The 16,717-nt window shown below is 33.7% G+C and overlaps 1 protein-coding gene across 1 annotated transcript in view; it reads left to right on the forward strand.

Moving 5' to 3' along the window:
* Positions 1-16,717, forward strand: part of spryd3 (SPRY domain containing 3) — a 64,470-nt gene that overhangs the window by 41,110 nt on the left and 6,643 nt on the right. Inside the window, exon 8 of the mRNA XM_051096216.1 lies at positions 6,413-6,470. Within this exon, the coding sequence (XP_050952173.1) occupies positions 6,413-6,470 (58 nt within the window). The remainder of the gene's footprint in view (positions 1-6,412; positions 6,471-16,717) is intronic.

Genomic DNA, 16,717 nt, shown 5'->3' on the forward strand with positions numbered 1-16,717 from the left:
TCGGTTTCAGCAAGCTCTCTAGCACTTCCCATGGAGCGATTGAGGGAGTGTGTGTTCCTGAAAACCCTGGTGTCCTCATTTATTTTGGAAACATTCACATTTCAAAGTGCGGATCAACTTTTGATGTGTTCGGCAAGAAACACAATAGTCCATCTGTCACCGATCCATCTGACCTCTTCTGGCGCTCTGTTGTATTTTGGGGTGTTTCTTCAACTTTGGCCACTTTCAAGATATTAACAACTGCCTTGGAAGCATTTTGCCTCTAAAGAAAAACTGCTGCTTTCAAAAGTCTTGGTTTGGTAGATTTTATTGTTTTAACCTTGTATTTACCTTGTAACTGTAGAAATCCAGCATTAAAATATGAAAAGTTACATCTTTAAAACAGATAATCTAAAAGAAAAATTAAACCATTTCATTATGTGTTATGCGTACATTTTATGTATTATGTATACACAAATATATATTTTTTATGTTATTGAAAAAAGGTCTCATTCCCACCAAGGCTGCAATCTATTTAAATACAAATATGATTTTAAAAAACATATGAAATAGTATGACAACTCTTTACTTTTTTAATATCGTTTAAAATGTAATTTATTCCTGTGTTGCAAAACTAAATTTTCAGCATTGTTACTTCAGTCTTCAATGTTACAAGATCCTTCAGAAATCATTTTAATATGCTGATTTTGCTGCTTTTTTTAAATTTTTTTTATAACTATTATCACAGTTGAACAGTTGTCTTACTTAACTGCACTCATTTTTTGGGATTCCTTAATGAATAGAAAGCCTTTTTTTAACATTTATTTGAAATAAAAAAAAAATTCTAACATTATAAATGTCTTTATTATAAATTATAACATTATAAATTACTATTATTTTCTGTTGAAAAAAATCTTATTCCAATTTTGAATATGAATTTTTATTTATTTATTTATTTTTTTTTTAATTTAATTAGAATTTTTTTGGAAAATGAGACTGTCCCACAGCTGTAGCAATAATTTTCCTACTAATAATTTTTTTTCAAAAGTTAGTGCACTTGAGATGTGTGGAGAAAACAAAATATCTTTTGTCAGTTTTTATTGTCATTTACTATTCATTTCTATCAAAAAAAAGTTGAGATTGGAAGATGAGACTGTCCCACAGCTGTAGCATAATAAAATCACTAAATTTTTCTTGTTCTTGCCATTTCTAGCAAAATCTGTAATTTTGTGCAAGTATGTAAAGGATGCATAGAATTAGGCTTAGCAAGACAGAGAAGTAAGTCACTTTATTCCAAAAACTGCTTCAAATGTAATTTCCACCACCATCATGTCTATCACAAAATAGTAAATAAATGAATTAAAGGAGAACTTCACTTCCAGAACAACGATTTGCAAATAATTTACTCACCCCCTTGTCATCCAAGATGTTTGTCTTTCTGTCTTCAGTTGTAAAGAAATTATGTTTTTTTGAAATTGTGTTTTTTCTTCATATAATGGACTCAGGTGCCCTGATTCTGAACTTCCAAAATGTAGTTTAAATGCAGCTTCAAAGGGCTCTAAACGATCCCAGCAGAGGAAGAAGGGTCTTATCTTGCAAAACGATCTGTCATTTTTTTTCGAAAAATAAACATTTGTTTACATTTTAAGCACAAAAGCTTGTGTAGCACAGGCTCTGGGATGCGCGTCCACGATGCTGCGAATTAGTGATGGGTCGTTCTTGAACGATTCTTTCATTTTGAACGAATCTTTAATGTGACTCGGGAAGAACGAGTCATCTCGGGGGGTGATTCGTTCAGTCGCGCATGCGCAACATCCTATTAGGTTCTGTACTGGAATTAGTTCACATGTTTCTAGTCTTTGGGTTTTTTGAGTGGTTCGTTCATCTTATGGGTCTGTCACGTGATGAACGAAACCTTGTCAGATAAGAGCTGAGATGAGCTAATCATAGACTAAAGACCCAGGTAAACAATGAATTAATCTTTTCTGTTTCTTATAGCATTATAGTTTTGTCTTGTTTGTAGTGTCACCAACGCTTGAGTAAGCAGTAGATGTGTTAGGGAAGTAAAATGTAACATTTTAATTATATTTTGCTAAAATGAACAAAATGACTGACAAAGATTCGTTCATTTTGCTGAACAGGACTCAAAGGCCCGAGTCGGTAAAATGATCCGAACTTCCCATCACTACTACGAATCACATGTAAGTTCATCGTCTGTGTACCGAGTATTGCAAAAAACTCTTATTTTCTCTTATAAACATCTTATTTTCTCCTACAACTTGAGAGGATGACGTTTACAAACTTACTTGCACTTGCTTAGTCTTTGCGCGTTCGCTTTGTAAACACTGGGTCTGTAGTTTCGCCTACGTTCCGCGTGACCTTTCGACGTGATTCAGTAGTACGTAGCATTGTGAACGTGCATCCCAGAGCCTGTGCTACATGAGCTTTTGTGCTTAAAGTATACAATTTTTTATTTTCCGAAAAAAATGACAGATTGTTTCGCTAGATAAGTCCCTTCTTCCTCAGCTGGGATCGTTTAGAGCCCTTTGAAGCTGCATTTGAACTACATTTATACATCAAGTTTTCGGAAGGTGTTCCAGGGGGCGCTGTAGAGGTCCTGTGCCACGCCCGGGTCCCAGTCTCTGCCGCGTCCTAATGAGCGCAGATTCCAATGTGTGTGCCAATTTTCAAGAGTTTTTGAGCGTGTTAAGGCCCCCAAAATGTAGTCGAAAAGAACAGGAAAAAAAAACAAAAACAAAACCAATGAAGTGCATTATATGGAGAAAAATCTGAAATGCTTTCCTCAAAAACCATAATTTCTTCACGACTGAAGACAGAAAGACATGAACATCTTGGATAACAAGGAGGTGAGTAAATTATTTGTGAACTTTTGTTTTGGAGGTTGAGTTCTCCTTTAAAGTTAAGATACGTTAGGATATAAATTCTCCTTAGATTTATGTATACAAATTAAAAATGCATTTTATTTCTTATATTATCACATATTTAATTATTATTTAACAGGGACAGTACAAAACAATACATAACTGCATAGTATTGAGCAGCAGATCTATATCTATATGTAGCTAATTTGCAGCGCCTATCCTTGGTTAGGCTTTTACTCTTTACTTTTAAGAGTTCACTTTCTAAAAGCGCTCATAGTTTATTGTTTCATGATGACAGGAGCATGCACAAATGCCATTCGCAGCACCCGCATTGTGGTGGGTGAGGGCAGGTACCCTCTTGGCCTAATCTGTACACTGTATGTCATGTAGAGATGTGCATCTGCCTCCACCGGCAGGCTCTCCGCTACTTGTTGTCTTTGCCACAGTGTGGAAATGCAGGCAGCTCGAGTATCGCACATAAAAGCCCCGGGTGGATCTGATAGCGCTCTGCCGTGGACACATATGCTACTGTTTGTGTTTCTTGGAAGCTCGCTGCTTCTCTCTAATGGCTTTTGCAGTCTCCTCAGGGGGCCAAAACGTTATATGCATGAACAGCTCCTCTGCTCAAACAGGAGTAAGCGGTATATAATTTCATTTGACGAATTCAAAAAAAAACTGTTATGTGGGTCGCTGGGCCGAACGAGGTGATGGATGGCTTGTGTTCTTTGCATGGCATGCTGAAGTGTCTGTTTGCTTGTGTGTTTATACGCGGTACATGATATGGAACACAGATGTAATCGTACGAATGCACGGAATGCGCTATCATTTATCATGGTGTCAGGGCGCAGATGTAAACTCATTCGAAATTAAGTAATGTTTGCAAACAGTTTACTTTGTCATGTGTCGTTCCAGAGAGCGCCACTCCATTGTCTCTACATGTTTAGATTTGTTTGTCAGATTCGCCTAAGGTATCATCATCATCATCATCATCATCTCTGTTGCTCAACTTCATCTAGTCCCGTGCTTCACCTACACCGGCGGACCGAGGGACGTTAAACGTGTCGTCTTACTTTCTTAGAAAGGGATTTTGTGGCTCCCGTTTAAATCATCTGTCCATTTTAGGGCAGGATTTTTGGCTCCCTTGGTTTGTTTTCTCCTCCTTCCTTATTAGATAAACAGATTAAAAGATCTCGACTTGAACCATAACACAACCCTTTGTCAGCCTTAACCAAAACAGATCCTCTTGTAATCCTCTAGACCAGATTACAAAATGCCAGCACAAGAAGCTGCTCACCTGTATTCCACTTATTTTCTTACTTATTCTTATTTTATTTATTTTTTTTATTAATTTAAGACACTTTTTTTTTCCACAAGGTTGCATTGTTTTACATTGTTTTTAATCTTACTTTTAATAATGTTAAATGCTGTTCTTGGAAAGAAATAGAAAGACATAGAAAGAAAAAGTGGAAATAGAAAAAATAAATCACAGTCCCTCACCACCCCCCGAAAATATATTAAGCAGCAGTTCTTTGAACACCAAATCAGCATTTTAGAATGATTTCTGAAGTATCAGACTGGAGTAATGAAATAAATAAATAAATAAACAAATAAATTACATTTTTCAATATATTAAAATGGAAAACCGTTATTTTAAACTATAATAATATTTCACAATATTACTGATTTTACTGCATTTTGGTAAATTCAGCCTGGGTGATCATAAGACACTTATCGACCCCACATTTTTGAAGTATCCACCTTATTTTTCCCATAAAAGTGGGTTCAGTCATTTGTAATTTTTTTGTGTCTGGCTTCCGGTCTCATCCACTTGCTGCTATTTTTAGTTGCACAAAAAGCTTGTTTTGCTGCTTAATATTGCAAACTGGTGTGTCTTACAATATTATTTTAATGTATTATCTTAATTATGAACACACTGGTTTGTAGTGCAAACTGTTTTACCATTTACTGCACTTTGATATTCTTCTCGTTATTTCCCTATGGTGGATTATGAACCGGACGTTTAACACATTGCAAGAAAACAGCTTACTTCCGCATTGAAAAATAAGGTGGATAGTATATATGGGATCTTTATTTTAACAGCAGTTAACATCATTTAATGTTAAAAACTGGACACTTGCTGTACACAACATTTGCCTAAAATTCAGTTAAAGGGATAGTTCACCCCAAAATGACAATTACCCCATGATTTACTCACCCTCAAGCCATCCTAGGAATATACGACTTTCTTCTTTCAAATGAATACATTCAGAGTTCTATTGAAAAATGTCCTGACACTTCCAAGCTTTGTAATGGCAGTGAATGGGTGCTGAGATTTTGAAGTCCAATGATGTGCATCCATCCATCATAAAAAGTACTCCACATGGCTCCAGGGGGTTAATAAAGGTCATCAGAAAATATCCATATTTAAAGCTTTAAAACCTGTAAACCTTAGCTTCCGCTGATTGTCTCATGCACGTTCATGACAGAGTGGCGTTCCATCAGATGACGTAGGTGTAGCAGATGGCTATTTTTCTTACACAAACTCATCGATTCGCTTCAGAAGTCTTTTATTAACCCCCTGGAGCCATGAGGAATTATTATTATTTTTTTTTTTAAATGATGGATGGATGGATGCACTTTATTTGGCCTTCAAAATCTCAACACCCATTCACTGCCATTATAAAGCTTGGAAGAGCCAGGACATTTTTTTTAATGTATGTCTGCCTATATTCATCTGAAAGAAGAAGGTCAAATACACCTAGAATGGCTTGATGGTGAGTAAATAATGGAGTAATTTTAATTTTTTGGTGAACTATGCCTTTAAGAATTTAACACTTTACAGCAAGGTTCAACATAACATAACTTAATGCACTCTTATGAACTAGCAATTAAAAATACTGTTACAATGTATATCTTCGTTAATGTTAATTATTACATATACATTTTGGGTTGTGAAAATGAATGTATTATGATTAAACATTAATTAGCTTAACATTTTACAGCATTTATTCATCTGTTAATTTAATACCCGGTGCACTTACTCATGCTAACATGATTTTTGAAGATTGGAAAGTGTATGATAAATGCATTAAGAATTCAGGTTAATTATTGCTACAATTCTTGGTGTAAACAAGCTGTAATAGTCTCTTCAAATGACAACAGAGAAATACAGAAATATCTTTCCATGTTGATTAGCTCAGAGTCGTTCTCAGATCTTATCAAAATATTGGCAGCTCCCCGTGTTTCTGCTGGCATGGTGTATCTGTATATGAGAAAACATAACCTTTGCAGCTATGTGACAGCAACACTTAAACCTAAAACAATGAGCTGTGATACAGTAATTGTTTTCTGGCTATAGAGCTGTATCGTTTCTCCACCACATTAATATGAAAGTGTTGAGTGAGGTCGTTAAAAGTGAAAGCGTGGCGAGTTCATGTTTACAGTAAATCCATCACTTCCATTGGTATCTATAAAACCAGACTGTTTTTCTTGTCTAATTGTTAGAATATGTATCTTTGTTTCCTCATTATTCTTCTTTTTCTTTTTTTCAGGATTACCCAAAGAACAGGCATCCGGGATGGAGTCGAGGTTCTGTTGCATATCACGCAGGTGAGTTGTTATAAGTTTTTTTTTAAAGTTCTGTCTTTTGTAATTATAACAGTCAGTCTGTTTACATGCACAGTAATTTTTGAGCAACAGCAGGCTTTACATAGTCGGTAACTGTGGTTGCCAGAATTTTACTGTGGGGAAAAAAAGGTAGAAAGATTTTAGGTTTTATGGATTGAGCTTTAATTTACAGTAAAAAAGAAAAAAGCTTATTTCATTGACTGGTATAATGTTAATAATACTAACTTACTGAAGTGCTAACCATCATAAAAACACAAGTGAAGTAAATGCTAATATATAATGGTGCACAGTGTCATTCACAAAAATACTTAACATGGTCATGGTAACGCTGAAATAATGCAGTAAACATTAATTTAATTTAAATGAAAAACCATCAAATGAAGTGTCACATAAGGAATTTTATGAATGTTTATGGTTTTTCACTGTATGTTGCCAGATGAAAACTGTAAATAAGCATTTAACTGTAAAATTACATAAATCATCTCTTCTTGACAGGTTTATTATAGTAAAACTATGGTTTATATTTTTTTATTTTTTACAGTGTAGTCTTTATCCAAGTATGCATAACACAGTGCATAATCAAAGAGTTTGAAGGATGAAATGCAAATAGCATGTGCACTATGTAGGGCCCTATGAATTTTTTATTTATTTTTTTTTTTCAAATTCCGTTCTTGCTGTTTTAGTTTTTCTAGACTCTGTAATGGTTAAATTAAAAAATATTAAGCTTACACAATTTAACAGCAATTCAGTAAAAACTTTATGAAATATGTTTTTTCCCCTCCAAATTTATTTTTTTCTGTTTTACTTTTTCTGAATTTCATTTTATCCATTTAAATTTTTCTACTGTTTTAATGGGCAAATAAAAAAAAAATATCAAAAGTCATGTCTAATTACTTGTAATCATGAAGCTTACACAATTTAACAGCAGTTTAGTAAAAGCTCTGTGAAATAGTTTTTCTTTCTGTTTTTTTTTTCTGGATTATTTTTTTTTTTTTTTTACATTTTAATTTTTCTAGACTGTTTTAGTGGGTAAATTAAAAAATATATATATCAAAAATCATGTTTAATTACTTGTAATCATAAAGCTTACACAGTTTAACAGCAATTTAGTAAAAGCTTTATGAAATACGTTTTTTTTCCCCCTCCAAATTCCGTTTTTTTTTTTTTTTTTTTTTTTTCTGTTTTAATTTTTCTGGATTAAATATTTTTTACGTTTAAATTTTTCTAGACTGTTTTAATGGGTAAATTAAAAAAAAAAAAAAAAATCATAAATCATGTCTTATTACATGTAATCATGAACCGTACACAGTTTAACAGCAATTTAGTAAAAGCCCTATGAAATAAGTGTTTTCCCCTCTCAAATTCAGTTTTATTTTTACCAAATTCTGTGTTTTCAATTAATTTTCTGGATTCCATTTTAATTGTTTCATTAAATTTTTAAAAAATAAAAAATAATCAAAATAATCAAAAGCATATCTAATTGATTTGATTTTATACTTTTTTGTCTTCCCAGAAATTGGCATTTTTCTGGTATATAAATTCTGGTAAATAATTTTTCTGGTAAATTTTCCTTAAAAAATAATGTTTTAATGATTATTGTATTAGTAGTAGTACTGTAATTAGATTAAGTAATATATTTCTGTCATAGTTTCTTCAAGGTGAACCGAACTTATTTTGACAGGATGCTGTAAGTTTCTGTTTGTATATGAATTGATGGTAGTTTTTCTAAGAAAAAAAAAGAAATGGGAAAATGCTCATGAAGTGACTCTCAGAGGAGTTCTATAGATTGTTTGTTCATGTACTCATATATTGAGGTGGCAGAGACTGAAAACATCACAAGCGTCACACACGCTTCAGTATGTGTAGTAAAAGAAACAGCGTGTCTGCGCCATTCATTCACACAGAGAAACACAGAACATGCAGGATTTCTATTTAAATAGTCTTTTTGCAGCTTAAAGGAGAACTCCACTTCCAGAACAACAGAAATTTACTCACCCCCTTGTTATCCAAGATGTTCATGTCTTTCAGTCTTATAGAAATTATGGTTTTTGAGGAAAGCATTTCAGGATTTTTCGTCATACAATGGACTTGATTGGTGCCCTGATTTTGAACTTATAAAAAGTAGTTTAAATGCAGCTTCAAATGGCTTTAAACGATCCCAGCCGAGGAAGAAGGGTCTTATCTAGCGAAATGATCGGTCATTTTTTTTTTTTGAAAAATAAAAATTTGTATACTTTTTAAGCCCAAAAGCTCGTGTAGCACAGGCTCTGGGATTCGCGTTCAAGATGCTACAAATTAGTGATGGATCGTTCTTGAACGATTCGTTCATTTTGAACAAATCTTTAATGTGACTCGGGAAGAACGAGTCGTCTTGGGGAGTGATTCGTTCAGTCGTGCATGCGCAACATCCTATTCCGTTCTGTACTGGAATTAGTTCACCTGTTTCTAGTCTTCGGGTTTTTCGAGTCGTTCGTTCATCTTATGGGTCTGTCACGTGATGAAAGAACGACTCGAACCCGAAAACTTGTCAAGTAAGAGGTGAGGTGAGCTAATCATAGACTAAAGACCCATCTTTTCTGTTTCTTATAGCATTATAGTTTTGTCTTGTTTGTAGTGTGATCAACGTTTGTGTAAGCAGTAGATGTGTTAGGGAAGTAACACATAACATTTTAATTATATTTTGCTAAAATGAACAAAATGACTCAAAAAGATTTGTTCATTTTGCCGAACGAGACTCAAAGGTCCGAGTTGGTAAAATGATCCGAACTTCCCATCACTACTACGAATCACGTCTAAGTTCGTCATCTGTGTACTCTGGCTAAAAAAGGCAGAGTATGGTGAAAAACTCCATCTTATTTTCTCCTACAACTTCAGAATCGTCCGACATTGTTGTACCTTTTTGTTTGTAAACAGCGTTTGACTTACTTGCACTTTCTTAGTCTTTGCGCGTTCGCTTTGTAAACACTGGGTTTGTGGTTCTGTGTGACCTTTCGACGCGATTCAATAGTACGTAGCGTCGTGAACTCGCATCATAGAGCCTTAAAAAGTATACAAATTTTTATTTTCCAAAAAAAAAAAAAAAAGACAGATTGTTTCACTAGATAAGACCCTTCTTCTTAGGCTGAGATCGTTTAGAGCCCTTTGAAGCTGCATTTAAATTACATTTTGGAAGTTCAAAAGCGGGTCACCAATCAAGTCCATTACATGAAAAATGTTTCCTCAAAAACCATAACTTCTTTACGACTGAAGACAGAAAGACATGAACATCTTGGATGACAAGGGGCTGAGTAAATTATTTGTGAATTGTTGTTCTGGAAGTGGACTTCCCCTTTAATATTCACAGACACTAGTCCATATTGCATTTTGATTTGAATGTCCTGACCTACTTTTGAATTATTCATCCAAAATTTGGCAAATTCCGTGACATTCCCCGTTATACAATAAATTCCATTTTTATGACTGGATTCCGCAATTCCATCCGGACTTTCCGTCGTGGGAATCACAGGGCTCTAACTATGTTCGGGCCAGTTGTGTTCTGGCTAACATATGCATGCTGGATGAAGCCAAGCTACAATGGCATTATGTAGATCTGTTGCATGATATGATTTAGTACATATAAAATCTGAAATGAAACTTTAAATGTAAAAGTACTCGCTCTTTTCCCACATCCAGTTCTATTTATACACACACGAGTCCACACATCCAGATCCTGTTTACATAAAGTTAGTTTTGTTTTCTCCGTTTTGTCATCTCTGGTTGTATTCCTATCACAGTTCATGCATGGATTACCCAGAATTCCTGCAGGTGGTGATTTTTTTTTTTTTTTTTTTTTTTTTTTTTTTTTAAGCTTTATTATGTGGCTCCTCTTCTCTTTTCAAGCCTCCACATCTATGGGCACCATCTCTACCGTGTGTGGAGGTCCTGGGTGCTGATAAGAGGATTGTGGAGATGAGATGAGCATGTTGATTAGAAGCAAATCCTCTTGAAAATGGCAGTAGGATAAATAGCCCTATCTCACTCCACAGGTCCCATCTTTCAAAGCAGCTCAAAGGAAGTTGATATCGGATAAGATTGCTCCTCAATGTAAAGATGGCAATCTTTATACTCAACCCCGTCATGCCTTCATGCCACTCCACATAACAGATTAGTCACTGAGTATCATCCTGAATGAAACAATGTGCTTCTTTGGTGACTAAGAGCCTATTGTTTAAGGGTGAGGGATTTTGCCTGCAAGACAGATAAACCGTGACAGTTTGGATTTTTTTTTTTATATATATACGTCTGTTACTACTTTTAGCGGGTTATTTGGGTTCTTGGGTTTTAGCTGTAACAATGGAGATGCTATAAAAAATGCACTCTCATTAATCTTACTTGATAGTCCAGACATTGATAGATTTGTGTTTTCTGTGAGACTTCTGACGCATCTGCAGGCCTGAGTGTCCAACTCCACTAAATGACTATCAGACTTTAAGCACTTTGCAATTCAAAGTGAGCATAACATCAAGATACTGCTTGATATAGGTGATTAGCCATGCATGATGCACATCTGTACAATGTTAGTTATTTATATCAACCAATATTCGATGTAGAATTGCACATTATTATTTCTTTATTATTTTTGTATTTAGATTACATTGGTTGTCAATTAACGATTAACGCTCACTTAAATCTTTATTCCTAAAAACACAAATCATTTAATAACAATGTTAAATATAATAGTTTATATAAATTTTTCATAGTGTACATTGTCATAATGCCTGCCCTAATGAAAAATAAATATACTAAAATGTATTTGAAATGCATTTATGTTGTGCTAAGTGTACTACAAGTACATTTACATATTTACAAAAATACCCTGCATAAACTAATTTAGCTAAATTAGTCCTAAAGTGTAACTATTGCAAGTAGGTACACTTTAAATATCTTACAATTGACCAATATTATATAAATATCATACAGTTCTCATCAACTGTCATTAAAAGACATTTTAGGCTTAATACTAAGAAGTGTGCATTTTGTGGCAAGTAGTGCTCTAAAGTTTAATTATAATTTTTATATCAGTAAGTCTTGAGCAATATGTCAATAAATATATTATTTGAACTATACTTAGTATGAAATAAATGTATTTTTTATGTATTATTTTTTTACTAGGGCAAATTTGCGTTTGAAATGAATATTAATTTTTATTTTGTTATTGTGTGTGTATTTATAAATAAATGAAAAAAATAAAAATGACCGAATTAAAATTCAATACAATTGATATTAAAATTCAATACAAGTTTGTCAAAACATGTAAATTATATATAAATATTTATTTATAAATATAGAAACTGTGTATATACGTATTTTTACGTATAAATATTTAAATATATATAAAAATAAATATCTGAATATTTATAAATAAAGTTTTATTGTAATTTTTATATCAGTAAGTCTTGAGTATATATTAATAAATATGTTGATATATTTGAACTATACTTTGTATGAAATGTATTTTTAATGTATTACTTTTTTACTAGGGTAAATTTTCATTTAAAATATTAACTTATTTTTGTTTAATTATGTGTGTATAAATAAATTAAATGAAAAATGACTGACAAAATTCAATAGAGTTGAATTTAAAATTCAATACAAGTTTGTCAAAACATGTAAATTACATATAAATATAAAAATATTTAAAAATAAATATCTAAATATTTATTTATAAATACAGAAACTGTATGTACATAAATATTTTTTACATATATATTTATATATAAAAATTAAATATCTGAATATTTATAAATACATTTTAATTGAAATTTTTATATCAGTAAGTTTTGAGCAATGTCAAATGTTTATATATTTGAACTAAGTATGAAATAAATGTATTTTTAATGTGTTACTTTTTTTACTAGAGTAAATTTGCATTTAAAATAAATAATTATTTTTGTTTAATTATTGTGTGTATTTACAAATAAATGAAAAAAATTTAAAATGACTGAATTAAAATTCAATAAAGTGGAATTTAAAATTCATACAAGTTTGTCAAAACATCTATATTACATATAAAAATATATATATAAAAAAAATATCTAAATATTTTTTGTAAATATAGAAATTGTGTGTATATGCATGTTTTTACATATATTTAAATGTATAAAAATATCTAAATATTTATTTATAAATATAGAAATTGTGTGTGTGTGTAATACAAATACGATACATATAAATATTTAAATATATCAAATATTTAAATATTTTATATTTGGTGTTTTAAAATACACAAAATAGATAGACACAGAAATGCATTATTTCATATCTAAAAAATAATACTATAAAATACATATACATAACATTTCTATACAAGTTTATTTAAAAATATTTGTATTTGACTTTTTTAAAATATATATAAATACAAAAGCAGCACATAAACATGTATATGTATATGTGATTTTTATTTATTTATTTATTTTTTGACATTTAATGATATCGACCACTTAAAGCTTATTGACCATAGCATGACAGTAATATCAAACCAATTTTTTTCATACCAGCGCATCTCTACATGTGATGGAAGTTTGTTTATTTGCTAGTGAATTCACCCAGGCCTTGTGTTCTTCTCGACTGTGAAAAATTCCGTCATATCATCACTCTCATCGGGGCGATGTAGTTTGTCTTTGGCACCTCGAGGAGTGTCAGGCTTTCTTGTCAGCTTTTTGCGGAGCTGCATTTATGGGGCATGTCTTTTCTGCGCCTCATTGCGGCACCCGCTGATGGAGGTCTGGCACTGCCACAGAAGCGGGTCAGATTAGGGGGGCATGACTCATTGTCCTGCCCTGATCTATAAGAGGCCCACATCTATGACTCATAATCCTGTTAGTCATCACGTAGAGACACGTTACAGCCACTGATATGTCGCGCTGGGGGTCGGCGTCCTCGCTCGCGTCGCAGGCAAAGACAACGGGGCTGTTTCGACGGAAGAAATAACGATGGAAGTCGGGGTGGTGAATTTATTTGGAGTTTGGAACAAGTACACAATCACAAGTCATGCTTTAATTTATCCGCTGACCGTGCCAAGTGGGTCGAAATAGTTGGCAGAGAGTCGCTTCACCCCGAATCGCTATTTTCGGTTTTTTTAGCGGGGTACGTGACCCTTCCTCGTTTAGGTTACTTGAAAATGTCGATGACACGAACAAGCTAATAGTTTTTCCGTCCTTAGCCGCCAGGCTCATAAAGCGCCCTTCTTGTTTGCGGAAGCGAGTCTACGTTCCCAGTCTTTTCCAGAGAACAGCTCTGACATTCGAGGAAAGCCCTCTCTGCACTCCGGTGTACCGTTTCCTCTCGTCTCAGGTGCCAAAGGGCCTGAAAACTCTCCAGCAGGCAGCTTCAGTGAGAGCGCGCGCCCGAACCCCCCCTCGTCTATTTTTAGTCGCCTTCCTCTCCCCCAGCGGTCGCGGTGTTTGCAGAGTGTGGTGTTGGGACAGAGGCCCACATGGGAATCATAATGATACAGTGTCTTCATCTCCCTCCGCATGTTCAGATAGGGATTGTTTAAACAGTATCCTGAGCTGGGAACGGGTCCCATGACAACTCTACAAATATTTACCAGCCACACACTGCAAGAGGGTTTTTTGTCTGCAGGCTACCTTTCCGTGTTTTTCTTTCACTTGCTCTTGATTATTGTTGTCTCTTTGTTTTGTTATCTTCTTATATAAGGAGAGCTTCAACTTGGGAGAAAGAAACGTACAGAGGCATGAAAGCACATCTCCTTTCATCCTGTCAGTTTCTGGATGAGGACTGTAAGACTTCTCTGGATCATTAAGAGCAAATGTGTGAGGAATGCAGCGCTTAGGTTCACGTCAGGTCTTGACAGTGCTCTGATGCGAAGCGCTATTTTGCCTTTATGTCCTAAACTTCATTCAGATGATGAGTTTTGTTTTCCTCCGTCGTTGACTATTAATGGGTCAGCCTTGAGGCAGGCTTTAAAAAAGATTATCAGATAAGATACAGAAACAAACATTATGAAATGTGAAGTTAAACACTGTGTAAATCACTCATTTTACCTACGGTAATACTGTCCAACAGCGACACCAGCAGATGATGTTTCAGGTGGAGGTAGCGCTTCAATTAATAGGGCACCTTCTTACATGTGACTGCCTGTGTTTACCAGGGATTTTCTGATTTAATGGTTCACACAGTATGCTTTTTTATGTAGATTTGAAGCTGTAAAAATGTTTAAAAAGCATCAGCTTGATCAGACTTTGTGACTTGGTTAAATAGACTCCATACGTGAGTAGCTCGGGTATATTTGTAGCAATAGCCAAAAATACATTGTATGGGTCAAAATGATTGACTTTTCTTTTATGCCAACATTTATTAGGATATTAAGTGAAGATCATGTTCCATGAAGATATTTTGTTAATTTCCTACTGTAAATATATTAAAACTTAATTGTTGATAAGTTATATGCATTGCTAAGAACTTCATTTGGACAACTTTATATGCGATTTTCTCAGTATTTTAATTTTTTAATTCTGTACCCTCAAATTCCAGATTTTCAAATAGTTGTATTTTGGCCAAATATTGCTCTATCCTAACAAACCATACACTAATGGAAAGCCTATTTATTCAGTTTTCAGATGATGTATAAATCTTAATTTCAAAAATGGACCCTTATGACTGGTTTGTGGTCCTTGGTCACACATTTTATAAATTTCCTACCGTAAATATATCAAAACCTAATTTTTGATTAGTAACATGCCTTGCTAAGAACTAAGAACGGTTTTCTCAGTATTATTATTATTTATTTATTTTTTTGCACCCTCAGATTCCAGATTTTCAAATATTGTCCTATCCCTAACAAACCATTGGAAAGCTGCATGTTTATTCATTTTTTAGGTGTATAAATCTTAAATCAAAAAATTGTCCCTTATTGCTGGTTTTGTGGTCCAGGGGCACACATGGTAATACTGTGGTACTTTTGGTGTTTTTTGTTGGAGCTTTTGTTTTATTAAGTTGTTTTTCACATTTTGAAAAATGGGTTATGGAACATTTTTCAAATATAGTAACTATAACTGTATTTTACACATGGTACAGTACTGTTCAAAATTTGGGGTTGGTAAGCTTATTTTTTCGGAGTGTCTATTTACACTAAGTGCAAACAGCCCGCCTTGTTGGCAGAGGCTATTTACACTAACTCCGCCCACCAACGTGTCATTGGGATACTCGACTATAAATACTCGGCCATTACTCCAGTCTTAAAAAAATCATTCAAAATGCTGATTTGATGCTCAAGAAAAATTATTATTATTATTATTATTATTATTATTATTATTAATGTTGAAAACAGTTGTGCTGCTTAATTTTTCTTTAATGGTCAGGATATGTAGAGTTGATTTGCATAAAAAAAATTATTAGTTCACTTCCGGAATTAAAATTTGCTGATAATTTATTCACCCCCATGTCATCCAAAATATTTGTGTCTTTCTTTCTTCTGTTAAAAAGAAATGAAAGTTTTTGAGGAAAACATTTCAAGATTTTTCTCCGTATGGTGGACTTCAATGGGAGCCAACAAGTTGAAGGTCCAAACTGCAGTTTCAGTTTTCATTTTCAAGTTTCAGTGCAGCTTCAAATGGCTCTACATGATCCTAACTGAGGAATAAGGGTCTTATCTAGTGAAACTATCAGTAATTTTTTTAAGAAATAAAAAAATAAAAAATGTATATACTTTTTAACCACAAATGCTCGTCTTGCACTAGCTCTGCCTCACGTATTACATAGTCATGTTGGAAAGGTCATGCGTGACGTAGGCGGAAGTACTGACCCTGTGTTTACAAGGTGAACGTGCAAAGAAAGTCAAACGCCCTTTACAGAAAAGGTAAAACAACAATGTTAAAACACTGTTTTAAAGTTGGAGGTGAAAATGAGACCGAGTTTTTCACCCTACCCTACCTTTTTAAACCAAAGTACACAGACGAAGAACTGTGTGGCTTTTCCAACATGATTATGTAATGCTCGAAGTCAAGCTAGTGCAAGATGAGCATTTGTGGTTACAAAGTCTATAAATTTTTTTATTTATTAATTTTTTAAAGAAAATGACAGATTGTTTTACTAGATAAGACCCTTATTTCTTAACTGGGATCGTGTAGGGCTCTTTGAAACTGCACTGAAATCTGCATTTGGACCTTAAACCCGCTGATCCCCATAGAAGTCCACTAAATGGAGAAAAATCCTGGAATGTTTTCCTC

This window comes from Labeo rohita, chromosome 23 (genome assembly GCF_022985175.1).
Source record: "Labeo rohita strain BAU-BD-2019 chromosome 23, IGBB_LRoh.1.0, whole genome shotgun sequence".
In the NCBI taxonomy this organism is placed as follows: Eukaryota; Metazoa; Chordata; class Actinopteri; order Cypriniformes; family Cyprinidae; genus Labeo; species Labeo rohita.